This window comes from Bactrocera latifrons, unplaced genomic scaffold (genome assembly GCF_001853355.1).
Source record: "Bactrocera latifrons isolate USDA-ARS-PBARC rearing strain unplaced genomic scaffold, ASM185335v1 scaffold_55, whole genome shotgun sequence".
Lineage (NCBI taxonomy): Eukaryota > Metazoa > Arthropoda > Insecta > Diptera > Tephritidae > Bactrocera > Bactrocera latifrons.
The window spans coordinates 741,908-756,508 of NW_017537212.1; the positions used below are offsets into that span (position 1 = coordinate 741,908).

Below are 14,601 nucleotides of genomic sequence, written 5' to 3' on the forward strand. Positions count from 1 at the left end.
AAATTTCAATGTATTAGAGCAAGAATGATAGAGATATTTCCACCTTTCTTGGTTTGGAGGTCATTTTATTGTCGGGTTTAGTTGTTTCGGTATTATCTATGGTTTCTGTTGACGAAAAAATCAAGAATTGTGATACGTTCGGACGTCATGGTGGTATAATTGCGGCAGTTTGCATTGCTTTTGAAGCATTTGATCGTAATTTACACAGATCGAAGTCCATATAGTAGAGTTTATGAAGTGAGAAAAAGTTTCATGATGACCTGGCATAAATGACATACATAGTATCAATTATTTGCAAGAATGCGTGCGTTTCAAATGTTTATTGTCTTGCTATGTTGCCAAAAGTGCAAAATTATTTGTATAACWATTCTAATTTTAGAAACCGACGAGGAGGATATAATTGTCAGTGATTCCAATACCCCAGTCAGGCATACACGACCGCTTCAMACGGATGAATCGTATGAATCATATGCGACCAAAACAACAGCATCGCTGGAAACTCCACCAGCAACGCCACCAGCAGAAAACAGCGATGCTAGCACAAACGACAATACTCGCAATGTGAGAGAGTGCCGGAAGTTTCACAATATCGACTATGACGATCACACTTCAGCATATTCGCAATCTGAACCCGACGAAGATCCAAGCTTTGTTTTTTTCAGCGAAGGCGATTTACCGGCAGTCGCGTTTGAGCCACCGTACACAGCGCCTCTTGCACCATTGCTTACACCAAAAAGGTGGCGGAGAAAGCATAGTACTAAAGCAAAGAAGGGCAGTACGTGTCGGTCGAATACTAATATAAAAAGGAAATGCCGATCGCCGGTAACAGCTTCCAAAGAAAATTTTAAAAGTTACGACAGCCTCTGTGAGATGTTTTTACAGAATGAAAGATACGCAAGTGCATCTGGAGATGCAGGTAGTAATTTAAAAGTTGAAGCATGTGATAAAGATAACTTAAACGGAAAAGGCAAAAGTTACTACTTTGGCAATGATGATAATCGTGGTGTTGGTGAATGTATTGAACTTGATGACAAACTACTGTATAATAATGATGGTCGTACACACCGAAACGTTGATAAAAGGTAAGACTAATACAGTGTATTTGCAAAATATTTGTGTATGTCAGATAATGTGTTGTTTATATCCGATCTCATTTTAAAGAAGAGCGAAAAAATACTAAATGCAAAGCATCGCTATTTGTGTTAGTTTGACCTTATGCAAATATTTCTATAATTATTTGAGTGTATGTATATATAATATATTGGATTTATAAATATTATTTATTACATACAAGGCGTAGAAGTAATAGTCCGATCAGAACTATTTTTCTTAGATTGGCTAAATTGACTCAGCACGTTGTTCTGATCATTGATATGTATATTTTATAGGGTCTCGAACGTTTCCTTCTGGGTTCTACAAATTTCGTGGCCAATTGGCACATATAAACTTCCTATAAATATAATTAGTTCATAGAAATGTAAACGATTCTCAACGCTTACCAAAGAGTATTCCTACTCCAAAAGCAAAAGTAGTTAGAAAAGCAAAAACAAAAACGCTTATTGAGCTAATTTTACCATATATGTACATATATGCTTACAGAAATACTTATTGATAACAGAAAATCCAGGTACTTATTGAAGACCAGTGTATAGTATCAGGCTGATCTACGTCTAGTCGTAAATGATGTTATTTAAAATAATTAACATACATTTATCATTCAAAATTAAATATTACATTGCAAGATGTTTATTGTTCTTAAAAAATATAATGTTAATATTTAACAATGATTATTCAATGATTGAAATAAACAAGAAAAGTAATTAAAACTACTAAACAAAAACCTATTATTATTAATCGTACAGTCAGTCATTGTTGGACCCATWCTGGGTGGTCAGTGAATTTGATGGTGGGCTGACGGCGTATTAGTGTTCTAAAAGCCCATGTTTCCATAATGTTTTGTACCTACATAATATGCGTACGTATTTTTAGATGCTGAAAAAGTGTGTGTGCTTCGTTCTTCTGAAGAGTGATGTTCGAATTGTATGGCGCTATTTTGCGTCCAKATATAATTTTAATTTTATCAGTTTGTAACGATACGTCGTGTTTAACAGTGATAAGTGGGAGATTACAATTACTATAATTATATAACTAATAGGTAAAACTCTTGGAATTGTTTAATATTCATCAAACAGTGATACTCGTATATAATGCTATTTTTTTTTTCAAATACACAAGTGCACATACATATTTATATGAACATAAATATATAAATATAAAATCCCCACTCAACGCTAATTGCTGCTAACATAAATACTGACAACCCACATTTACTGTATTAATCATCGGCACTCAATGCCGTGTATGCTAATTTAATAAAGTAAATTGTAAAGAGAAGAAAGAGTACCAAATGGAGGTTGAGTTCTGCGACTTTTGGCATTTGCCAACAGTTTCGAACTTTAAAATTGTGTCTGTTTTTCCTGATACTACTAGCRCGCCTTTATTTTTTCTCCTTTAGTGCCCATGATTATTTAAAGTAATTAAAAAAAAAAAAATGTATTTCTTCCTTATTTTTTGGTAAGTTATTTTGTTAGTAATAAAAATACTGTTTATGCAAAAATAAGTAATAAATTAAAGGTCGTATAAATTGTTGCAGTGCTGTGGCTTGATATACTCGTATGTATGTTTTTATTATGGTATATTGCACTACTTTTTAGGGTTTTTAATTGAATTCTTTATCTTTTGAATTAATCCCAAAAATAAAGCAGTAAAAGAATATACCTAAATTTTAACGAAATGCCAACATTTATGGGGGCAGTMATCTCAATACAATATTTAGCTTATATCTGCATACTGTTTTGACACGTGACTTGTTGCATTTTTGCATCTTTGAGTTTAGTCCCAGTCGTGAAAGTGCTTAGAGTGTAATGCTTGCCATTTTTGTCTATATTTTTTAAGGCGAATATAGGTTACCGCATTTGCGTAAATATATGTATCTCTAGGCGTTGTATGGAATAAGTATATATACAAATGTAAGTATATCCTTGGCAGGCACAGTTGAGGTAAACTGTTTGATATTTAAATGATATACGTGCTCAACACAACATATGTATGTGGTTTATTAAGAGCGTCTCTAGTAATTTTGTATAGAATGTGTAGTTTTAATAGTAAATATGTATAATATTTGTACATATGTATGTCCGTTTGTAACTTGGTGCGTGCGTAATTCTCTACAGCAGGGAATCTTAACCCCAGTAAGTACATACTATACATTCAAATTGTTATCAACGACGCACCCTGGGTGTAAGAATTTAATGGCGTAAAACACACTTATGTATAAGCTAAAAATCTCTATAGTGGGAACGAGTCAAAGAGGTGTGTTTGGTTTGGCATGCTTAAGAGAAATCAGAAAACTTTTTCAAAAAAAAATAACGGTGTCTTTTCAGAAAACTTCAGCACACAACGAGTTTGACACTCGACGCAGAGACATCGCAACATCGAAATAACAATTTGGCCAAAATTAATCGTCATATCAGGCGTAATAATAGTTCTAAGTTCACAACACCGTTAGCTCCAATGACTGATGACATTTTAGAAAATAATTTTGTAAATGAAGAAGACTGCTGCCCATCAACGAAATACAATGAGACACTGTTTTTTACGGATGGTGTGCGTTCAATTGATTTTGTGCTTGCCTACAAGGTGGATCTGGACGCAAGCCAAGAAGTGATCAATTCGCATAAGCGTTTCAAATATGAAGCCAACCTGTTGCAAAATGGACTACAGATGGAAGTGGATATTAGGGAGCAGCAGCATATTCATTTTGTGAAAGTAAGTGAACTAAAAATATATGTTTTATATATTAGTTGCTGAATAATTCATTTCTTATTTGCTCTATAGATACATGCGCCATTGGATGTTTTACGTCGCTATGCCGAAATTTTAAAGCTGCGTATGCCTATGAAGGAGGTAAGACAAATGTTARTTGTTTTTATAGATATTGGAAAATKTTATGTTGTTTTGTAAGACATAATGTCATTAAAATGGGTTTGCGAATACATACATACGTACATACAATTGAAATTCAGCATTCTGAAAATAGTTTGGTTAAATAATAATTGTTTTCATTATGAATTGTAACTTAATGCTGTACAGTTTTACAGGGTGGTATTCGCCATAAGTAACCTAGGCTATTAGTTATAACATAATATAGTACTATTTAAAGCAWATGTAAACTTTCAAATGAATTTTTCTTAAATTAGAATAGATAAACTCGTTTTATTACAAATGTAACAATATATAGAAAAGTAATGAATCAATATTTGAGTATATTTATAAATTTGGTTTACTTTATAAATTTTCCTTCTTTTTCATTTTCAGCAAATATATGTAGAATTTGATTATCCTTATTGTGTAGGTAAAAATATAAAAAAGTCGAATGTCAATGTTTGTCCCAATGTAGTCTACCAAATTTAGAGACCACATTTATATTATATTAGTCTTTCATTACATAAATCTATAATTTAATATATGCTACATATTTATTATCTATTATACAAATGATGAAAAACATTTCACATATTTTAAAAATTTACTAATCATTCCACACATTCTTTAATTTATTTTTAATGCACTACTATTGCAGGATCTTTGTAGTACCACAGTTTACAGCAAATACAGTCGTTTGCTACATGCAGCGCAATATCTCTCACGAAAGGTCTGAATTGCATACCTACCTACATACAAAAAAATTTGCATTTAATTTAAAAATAAACGCATCTAACTTTTAGCTATTACTTCCAAACCATTTACTGGCTTCTGCTATTCTGCATTTGCATATAAAATATGCGGTATACAATTACTACAAACTGTTCTAAGAGGCCAAATGTTTCGTATTTTTTATATATATTTTTTTTTGAAATATTTTATTAAATATTGTGGCGCTGCTTACTTGAACTTATGTAGTTCTGCTCTACTAATCGTATACAAGTAGCTTGGAGATAAATTTAATATTTTGGATTATATTTACAGATACCCGGCATGTCTGCAGTGAATCGCTCAACTCGAAGTGTTTTTTCTAGTCTCAAAAGTGTTGTGCAATTCTTTCTTCGTAACATTTTTGTTGATGAACGATATTTCCCTCGTCGTGCCTACCGTTTCACCGCCATCTACAGTCGTGATAAAGAGTATTTGTGAGTTGAAATTTTTTTTTAAAGGTATTTATTTTATTATTTGCGTTTTTAAATACAGATTCGATATACATCATCGATGCTTCTTCACAAATGCGGTGCGCTCTCGTATTGTGCAGTTTATATTGGATCGGCAATATTTCGATAACCCCGACAAGGATCCGCGAGCATTCGGTATTGATCGCATGGTAGAGTCGAATGTTTATTGTGCTGCTTATCCGCTGCATGATGTGAGTGTTAATTCAACCAAACTCTGACAAAAGTCAATTACACTAAAATATATTCTCGTAATTTCAGGGCGAAATCACAGAGAAAGGTACAATGCGCGAAGCTCTTTATACACACTGGGCCTCCGTTAAGAAATGGTATCGCTATCAGCCGCTTGATTATGTAAAGGAATATTTTGGCGTTAAAATTGGTATATTTTGTATTTTTCAGCATTCAATTAATTGCCGCTTAATTAAGACTCTTTTAAGGTCTGTATTTCGCTTGGTTAGGTTTTTACACCTATATGCTGTTGCTTGCCTCCCTGATTGGCATTATCTGTTTTGTGTATTCATTGATAACATTAAAGGATTATGTCCCAGTGTATGTATATTTTTAYTGTTACTAATTTACGAGACCACTGCCATACAAATTTACTACAATTTAACTTTTTTGCATTTCCACACACAGCCAAGACGTTTGCTCCAATGAGCATACTAATAACCTCACTATGTGTCCCCTTTGTGATCGATGTGATTTTTGGTATCTCAAGGAGACATGTTTTTATGCCAAAATTACCTACCTCTTTGATAATCCCAGTACTGTGTTCTTTGCTGTCTTCATGTCCTTTTGGGCTACACTTTTCTTGGAGTTATGGAAACGTTATTCAGCGGAGATTACGCATCGATGGGATTTAACTGGCTTTGATGTGCACGAGGAGCATCCTCGTCCCGATTACCTGTCGCGGTTGGGACATGTGAAAAACACTCGTACGCGCATTGATTACGTTACGAATATACAAGAACCAGTAGTACCTTTTTGGCGCATGAAATTTCCTGCCACTATTCTAAGTGTTTCGGTTGTTTTTCTGTTGATACTTTTGGCTTTCGTGGCGCTTGTTGCGGTAGTTGTTTATCGCATGTCTATGCTGGGCACTTTCAAACTGAATTCTAGTACGATGACAACTTCGAGCGCCATCATGTTGGCTACAGCTTCGGCGGCGTTTGTCAACTTATGTCTGTTATATATGCTGAATTATGTAAGCCATGAAATTCCAAAGAAAAAAACTAACAATTATCTAATTCCAAATGTTTCTTTATCAGGTGTACACACAACTCGCTGAGTACCTGACTGAACTGGAAATGTGGCGCACACAAACGCAATTCGACGATTCATTGACACTGAAGATTTATTTATTGCARTTTGTAAACTATTATGCATCCATCTTTTATATAGCATTTTTTAAAGGAAAATTCGTTGGACATCCAGGAAAATACAACACAATATTTGATTATCGACAAGAGGAGGTAATTTTTTTGTACTGACTTTCATTACATTTCTGTTTAACATGATGTTCATTGTAGTGCTCCTCTGGTGGCTGTTTGACTGAACTCTGTATTCAGCTGGCAATCATTATGATTGGAAAACAAGCTTTTAACACCATACTGGAAGTAATAATGCCAAAGATTTGGCGAAAAATCATGGCCATACAAGTAGGTCTGTCGCGTTTGTTCAACAGTAAAACTCATGATGTGAATAAAGAGAAAGTGGAACGATATTTGCGCGACTTAAAATTACTTGACTGGGGTCCACGCAGCTTATTTCCGGAGTATTTGGAAATGGGTAAGTAAATGTGGCTTGTTTTCCTGAGCAATTTTAGTTTTAACAATACATTACGTAATATTTTGTTTACATTCGAAGTTTTGCAGTATGGTTTCGTTACATTATTTGTGGCCGCCTTTCCTTTGGCGCCTTTCTTTGCGTTACTTAACAATATATTCGAAATGCGTTTGGATGCGAAAAAGTTGCTGGCCAACCACAGGCGTCCCGTTTCACAGCGTGTGCGTGATATTGGTGTTTGGTATCGGATATTGGACAGCATAGGCAAGCTGAGTGTGATAACTAATGTGAGTAARACGGAAATTATTATTTTTTCTATTCCTAACTGTTGACTTCTACAGGGCTTCATTATTGCCTTTACATCTGACTTTATACCTCGCCTAGTTTATCGTGCAAGTTCTGAGGGTCATACGCTTGCTGGCTATTTGAATTTTACATTATCCGAATATAATATAACGGAATCCGATAATTTGCGTAGTTTAGCTGGTGATGATTCAAATATAAGAACGTGTTTGTAAGTCGATTCAAATAATTAAAGATTTTCATATTCTGCATTATTATTTTCTTTTAGTTATGCTGATTTTCGAGAACCACCAACTTCGCCCCGAAAATATTATTTAACAAGTACATTTTATATCATACTCGCTTGTCGATTGGCTTTTGTTGTGGTATTTGAGGTGAGTCGAAAGACATAATAATATCGATGATAAGTGAAAAATTGAAAAAAACATTAGCCACAATATTGTATAAAAGAGAAAATGACACATAAATAAATTTCCTGCCCAATTCTTGATTTTAACTCTCTTTCAAGATATGTTTCCTAAGAGCACTGTTTTATTTATTTTGGTAGTTTTACATATTTTATATTAAAATTTTTAAAATTTCTTGCTAAATAAATGCATTATTTAATAAACTAAAGGCCCATTACCAAATTGTTGTTTTATGGTGCTACCAAAATGCGGCAAAAATTCGCCATGGATTCACGCTAAATTTAAACTTTAACATGCTGATAAAGTCCAGCTGCTTCCACAATACTCTCTTGTAACGTACGATTCTCATTGACCGTTGCCTTGAGCATTTTGTATAGTGCAAAGATGCCGAATAAAGAGAGCGCATTGAAAACTGTTAATTAAAGATGAAAAAATCAGTGTGTTTAAGTATGTGAAGGCATTTTTAATTTCATTTATTTCACCCATAAATACGCCAAATATCACACTGTGTACTATGCGCCGGTCTAATGCGATTTCCTCTTCGAATTCATTCATTTTAATTTCGATGAATACAAATACTGCTATCTCAATGCCAATCGAAATCGTGGTGTTAATGAGCCAGGGAGTAATGCAAACAAGACGTTGCTGCAATAATAAAAATAAAAAGTATTCATTTATTCTTGGATACTATTTGTAGTAATTATTTCATAACTGTTTTACCTTTCTTATACCATCTATGAGTATGGAAGCGACAACTAAATTAATCAAAGATTTTACCCAAATGGTAACTGCCAGAACCATATAGAAAGCATTGGAGAAGTTATGTATGAATACATAGTCAACTGTAAATTAGAATTTTGCAAACGTGACTGTGTTACATTATTCTTTATAAAAATAATCACTCAAAATTTTATATTTCAAATAGTGTCTTTGGTTATTTGCGGACAATTTGAAAACTTTAAAAATAATTTGAATTAAAAAAAATTCTTTCACTGAGTTAATTTTTTTGCCTTATCTATCGAAATATGAAGGACTATTTTATTWTTTTTATTTTTTTAAGTTTCTAGATTAAAATAAAAGCTTATCTAAAAGCAAAAATTCGTTCGGTTCGTTCAATTTCCGAAACATTGACTGAAAGTCTTTCATGAATGAGTATTACTTTGTAATATTTTGTATATGATTATTGCACATTGTTGATGTTTTTTTGTTTTTACTTTTCAAGAGTTATACTGGAAATATGTTTTTTGTTAGTTAAATATATATGTAAGTACAATCGCTATATTAATAATAAGTTCTTTCTGAATGTTCTCAAAAACTCACCAACAATTGCAATGAGATTACTAAGCGGATTCAATATTTTCACATCGTCCTGTGGCCAATATGACACATGCACATAGTCGGTCCAAAGATAGTAGGAGCACAGTGCTAGCGTGCACAATGCTACGATGATATCAAAGCCGGCAACCACAATGCCAAATGAACGTAAAGTGAAGCAATTAAAACGCTTCATAGTGGACGGGTACGATGGTGGTGTTAGTGGCGCTGGTGTTGCTGCACTTTCTTCAAAGTCCGGCGCAAAAGTATACGAACGTATCTCAAAAAGTGATTTGAGAAAATCCACTTTAATTTTTTATAAAGTTTTAATTTTATTTCATTAAAATTTTTGAAAATATTTCTTGCATTTGACTCGTTGCTAACGCTTTGACGTTTGCAATTGCACTGAATTAAAGTATTCCTATTGTATTTGCCACGACATCAAGACGGCTAATTTTATTTATTTTAGTCCGCTTGGTGCATGCCACTTGTCGCTTCGCATTGTTGAGTGATTAGCGGCTATACGTGGCGTCAGGGCTACAGATGCAGTGAAAGTGCTAAAGTTGAATGATCTGACACACTTCCAGACAGGGCTACCGTTAGGTAGGCGGGTACAGTGGCGAAGTTCTTGCTAGTTTAAAATATGTTAAAATTAAATTATTTCCTTTTAAAAAATTTTGAAAAAGAAAATTGACTAAGCTTATCACATTTAGAATTTTTTAAAGATTTTAGCATATGCAAATATTGGTAATGAGATTTTTTTTAGAAATATAGGAAAATATATAAAAATTTGCAAACCTGAAAATTTTTTAGCTTATTTGGTAAAACTATAGTTCATTTAAAACAACAAAATAATATTTTATTATGCAAAGTATTTGTTCCATATAATCTTACCCCCTTTACTCGTAGTTGTAACTACGCCCACTAGTCGGTGGCCTTAATACCTTTTGAAGGCAAAATTAAAGCTTCTACTAAACAACAACAATTTTAAGCTCAACAAAATTAACAAGAATAATTTTTTTTTTTTAGCTTAAAACSACTCTTGGTTATTTAAATTGTGTTGTGTATAAATAATTAATTGTCATATTTCAATCAAATAGATTAATTAGGCTGGTTAACGATCGGTAAGCCGGTTCTCCAACCACCCACTTTAATGAATTTAAATGCATTTCTATGTCATCAAGCTTAGCACATGACCCCATTTTCCGCTGTGAACATCGAGATTCAGGTAATAATTTTGGTTTAAAGAGTGCTTTCTTTGTAACATTGAATTTTTACTTAAAAAAAGCATACAGGCCAAGCTAATGAAAGTGTTATGAAAAATAAACAAGGAGAGGTTAAGTTCAGACGCATGTTTTCAGGTGTTGACAAAATCTTATGTTAATCAAAATGATGCGTAAGAATTCAGCATTCATTATTCGACGAAACACATTACTACTTGGTCATATATATTTATATTAGAATCAACTAATATATTTAAGGTAATGTGTCAAGTCGTAAATCACTTATAACAATATTGTATAGGGCTAGGGGAAGGTTCGSACTGATTATGAAGGAACTATGGTCTTTCACACATTTTTGATTTCGATTAAACAATATAGTACCTAATTTTCATAASGGCGCATTATTACTAGGAAATTGGCTGTTTTTTTCGGTATAAAGTCAGACATAAACAGTGAGCTTCACATATACGGTACCTGAGTAAAGTTCCGATTTAGTGAAAAAAAATTAGATGGAGTTTAAGACATGTGAAAAGTGGGCGTGTGTTTGTAGTTCACAGTGTAACTTAAGAATGCGAGAGTAATGTTATTCATTAAAAAATTTTTTTTTTAATCGCATATTCCATTCCATACCTCGAAGTCTTGTACCACGGTTTTATTTTTATTTRCGATAGCTTAAACATTTTCGTTTAACGGCATTTAGTGGGCGCYCAACTTCGTCTATTAAAAAATATGTATGTAATTGAGCTAAATAGTAGTTTTACTTTGTTTTCTTTAMATTCTTTACAGAATTTCGTGGCGCTTGTTATGATTTTGGTACGTTGGTGCATACCCGATATGAGCGTTGAGTTGCGCGACCAGATACGACGAGAAGTTTATCTCACAAATGAAATAATTATTGCCAAGGAAGCTGAGCGGGCACGATTAGGTGAGTTGTTATAAAAATATATCGGAAAACTTGTTCTATTAGAAGCAAAATATTTTTTACCGCAATTACAGGGTTGGATAGACGTAGTTGTTCCGTCTGTGGACATGACTATCGTGCGGACACAATGTGAAATACACAAAAAATCTTCCTCGCAAGAGAATCTTTCTACGYTTAAGAAAAAAGTCACAAATATTACTGCATGTAGAAAAAATCTATTTTTAATATTAATATACAAACATGGTTAATGCTGGAAAATGTAATGGCAATTTGTTTTCAAACTTATGTAAATCTTACGTTGGGTCAATTTCGACTCTTTGATTACAACTGACTTTAGWATTTAGTAACAAGTAATCTCCAAAACTATGACTCGGTGCTCTGAAAGCGCTCTAGATCTATGTTAAATCATATGTCTTTAAAATCTCATATAATTATACATAYACGTATTTACTTGGACTTTTTGCAACTGCAAATGTTTTGTTAGTTAGGTGCTAAATATTTATTTAAATTTTTTATTTRTATCTTGTTAGTTATTACTGAAGTTTCACATCCTCAGAGTCGAGCAGATATATTATGCTATATGCTATATGTTCTCAGTGTGCAAATATAGATATTAATTGTTAAAAAACTCACTGTTAGAAGTATTTAATATTAATGTGTTAAATAGGAAATATAAGTTACTATGTTGCAACTTTTTATTTGCTTTAGAAGGGCAATTTATGAATATAAGTTCTTGGAATATAGGAATATGGAACTCTTTTAGCTTGGTTATAGAGATAAAAATAAAATTTACTTTCTTATATTGTAAACTTTTTTTAACATTGGTAATATTTTTCGAAAACTAAGCCTGAATTTGAAATGTGTTCCTAGTACAGCTAAAACATTTATTTTGATATTTATCAAATAATTTTCACAAGAAATACTTATTCAAATATTTAACCGAKACTGTGGTTTAAAATTGAAGGAGTTAATTGAAAATAAAAACCGCCGATAAATTCCTACATATGTATGTATGTACACTGGGATGAAAATGAAAACTGTYAAAGCTTTCAATTACTGTATGCAATTGTACTTTAGTTAAATATTTTTATATTGTATTAGTTTCTCTGTAAAATTTATTGAAATATTATTTATTCGTGTTAATTAAGGGGTGAAAGTTTTGTTTAATTAGATATGCTACCATTGACTTAATTTTTTATATTTAAATTTTAATATCAAATTTAAATAATTTGTGATATCTAAAATAATATTTATATTGAAATAAAGTTCTTTGGATCAAATTTATGAGTATTTTTTCACTTCYCAAACTCATTCGACAAAAATCTCAAGCTGACTTTAATTTGAAAGTTCATTTAAGCTATTTCAAAAACGAATTATTATTTTATGCTTAATATAATATGCTTTTGAGCAAATTCTAGTTAAAGTAAAAAGTAAAAAACGCTGCAAGCAATACAAAATATAAGTATGTACGTAAGCGTCGGGATTCTCGAGAGACACAAGCATAACTGGCAACTACATACAAGCGCTTAGAAAAATGTTCAAATGCCGTTTCTTCATTTACATGCAGTCATATATCTGTACATAAATTTGTCATAAGCGCCAGTAGAAATAAATGCATCCATAGTAAGCAACGTATTGTTATGGTTGTTGCARATGACGATGTAGACTGGCCATAAACCCCCTTTAATTACGGATATTCTATATATTTGAGTTCATTGTCGCCTACGAAAGAAAAAAATACAAAGGTGTATACTGTTGTTGTTTCTTGTTGGCAATTCGAATTGACGCCATCATCTGGCACATGCTGTGCAATATAATGACGTCAACAACTTTAGGTTGTGATGTATGTACTATATTCTTTGTAGTGGTGTCGCCAATATTGAGAGCTCGCCGCGTTGCACTMTCAGTATTTTGTGTCATCATACGGTCGACATTTTCGGTTTGTCGTATTTTGATGGCATTGCTTCTTCACCGCACGCTTTTCTATAATTATTTGTTGTCAATGCTTTGGTTAAAAATGTTTAACTGGCTGTTCATTTGTACACATACATATGTGTATGTATGTAAATTCCGAGTTTAGCCATTGCCGCATTTCGTCGATAAGTGCTTATTATGAATATACATACTCTTTTAGTCYCGTGGCAAATAATTCTAGTTTCAATAATTTATTCAGCCTATAAATGGGTGAGGGCGGATAAATGTATGTGCTTCGATATATACATACGTATTTAAGGAGCTGTTACAAATACAGTAATGCACTTTCTAATTTCCTATAGGGTCATTTATCCTGACGCACGCAGACGCTCTGTACACAGAAAATTCAAAACAAAAAATGTCTTGAAAGCAAACACCAAATTAAGAATACTCAACGAAAACAAAATAACGAATTGCAATGCCGTCTGTCGGCAGGTCAGAAGTTGGCACTCGAAACAGTTTAGAAATTGTTGACGGCATTGCTTTTCCGAATTCGCGGAAGTTTACGAGGACAACGCATCAGTTTAGTTTTGGGTATTCTGGCGTAAACACTGAACACCGAACCACACGTCAAAATATAATTTTTATAAGCAAAAATTTAACAATGTAAATGTTTATAGGGAGTGAATTTGAATTTCATGTAGGGCAATTCGGAATATATGTACCAATATCGAATTTTAGCGATTAACGTTGTAAAACCGGTAAATATAGCAAAAAAWTTGCTGAGATAAATTAATGAAATATTATAAATAATAAAACTGTTAAAGCAAACAAACGCAGACTTTAGCTAAACAAAAGGACGAACTGTGCAGTAGTGAGATTTGTAAATATATGTATGTACATACGTGTGAAACTTAAGATCAAAAAGTGCAATTCATTGTCCGTCATGCTGCACACAAATGCATTCGAATTATATAAGTATACATTTGTATGTATGTAGTTTAATATACCCATGATTTCACAGTCTAATTAAATAAGTCATGCTGTGAGAAAATATTACACCAATGCAAAGTTGAATTTACGCAGGCTATTGTAAAGCAACTGCAAGAGCAAAAAAAAATATATATATATAAATAAAAACAGCAACAATAAAGACACGAGACGACACATCAACGAAGGACGCCAACACTCAGGTTAAGGAAAAGCAGAGAAAATAAATGTAAGTGAGTGCGAATGCCGGCTCGGTTACACGTGCAACATGAGATGTGCGTTCCGAGCATTCTCTTATACACATACATATTAGGGAGGCATAACTAAAAGCCGTGTTCAAGCAGATTTGTTTGTTTAAAAAAATTGAAAACCTTTGTCAAATAGTACAATCTACAGAAATTATTGTATTTCTGAATTACATTCGATGATATATGAAAATATATATGTGTGTATATTGTGCTGTATTGATTTTTAAAGAGGAAATACTAGCGCACGATATGTAATCACGAAATTTGTCC

General features: G+C 32.7%; 4 protein-coding genes across 7 annotated transcripts in view; 3 read left to right on the forward strand and 1 right to left on the reverse strand.

Moving 5' to 3' along the window:
* On the forward strand, nt 1-11,969 carry LOC108974312 (anoctamin-1). Of its 3 annotated transcripts, XM_018942046.1 has the most exons (17): nt 5-304; nt 380-1,082; nt 3,444-3,828; nt 3,898-3,966; nt 4,643-4,714; nt 5,029-5,189; nt 5,248-5,416; nt 5,484-5,604; nt 5,663-5,774; nt 5,862-6,429; nt 6,494-6,697; nt 6,755-7,013; nt 7,092-7,297; nt 7,352-7,524; nt 7,582-7,687; nt 11,044-11,182; nt 11,254-11,969. In XM_018942046.1, exons 1-17 carry the CDS (start codon nt 301-303, stop codon nt 11,310-11,312), a joined length of 3,510 nt encoding a protein of 1,169 aa, XP_018797591.1. In that variant the 5' UTR covers nt 5-300; the 3' UTR covers nt 11,313-11,969. The 3 variants fall into 3 exon arrangements, with proteins under 3 accessions (XP_018797593.1, XP_018797591.1, XP_018797592.1); XM_018942047.1 differs by lacking the exon at nt 4,643-4,714 and having other exon boundaries at nt 6-304; XM_018942048.1 differs by lacking the exons at nt 7,352-7,524; nt 7,582-7,687; nt 11,044-11,182; nt 11,254-11,969 and having other exon boundaries at nt 1-304; nt 7,100-7,263.
* The window catches only part of LOC108974322, a 22,365-nt gene continuing 15,457 nt past the window's right edge, over nt 7,694-14,601 (reverse strand). For both annotated transcript variants that reach the window (XM_018942066.1, XM_018942065.1), the window contains 4 exons: nt 9,041-9,665; nt 8,441-8,562; nt 8,203-8,365; nt 7,694-8,132 (listed from right to left, as the gene is read on the reverse strand). In XM_018942066.1, coding sequence (XP_018797611.1) covers nt 8,002-8,132; nt 8,203-8,365; nt 8,441-8,562; nt 9,041-9,230 — 606 coding nt within the window. In that variant the 5' untranslated portion in view covers nt 9,231-9,665 and the 3' untranslated portion in view covers nt 7,694-8,001. The remainder of the gene's footprint in view (nt 8,133-8,202; nt 8,366-8,440; nt 8,563-9,040; nt 9,666-14,601) is intronic.
* LOC108974314 (organic cation transporter protein) overlaps nt 14,231-14,601 on the forward strand; it is a 30,305-nt gene continuing 29,934 nt past the window's right edge. Inside the window, exon 1 of the mRNA XM_018942051.1 lies at nt 14,231-14,312. The gene's annotated coding sequence lies outside the window, so the exon portion shown is untranslated. The remainder of the gene's footprint in view (nt 14,313-14,601) is intronic.
* Nucleotides 14,251-14,601, forward strand: part of LOC108974316 (organic cation transporter protein) — a 51,689-nt gene continuing 51,338 nt past the window's right edge. The window contains exon 1 of the mRNA XM_018942054.1: nt 14,251-14,312. The gene's annotated coding sequence lies outside the window, so the exon portion shown is untranslated. The remainder of the gene's footprint in view (nt 14,313-14,601) is intronic.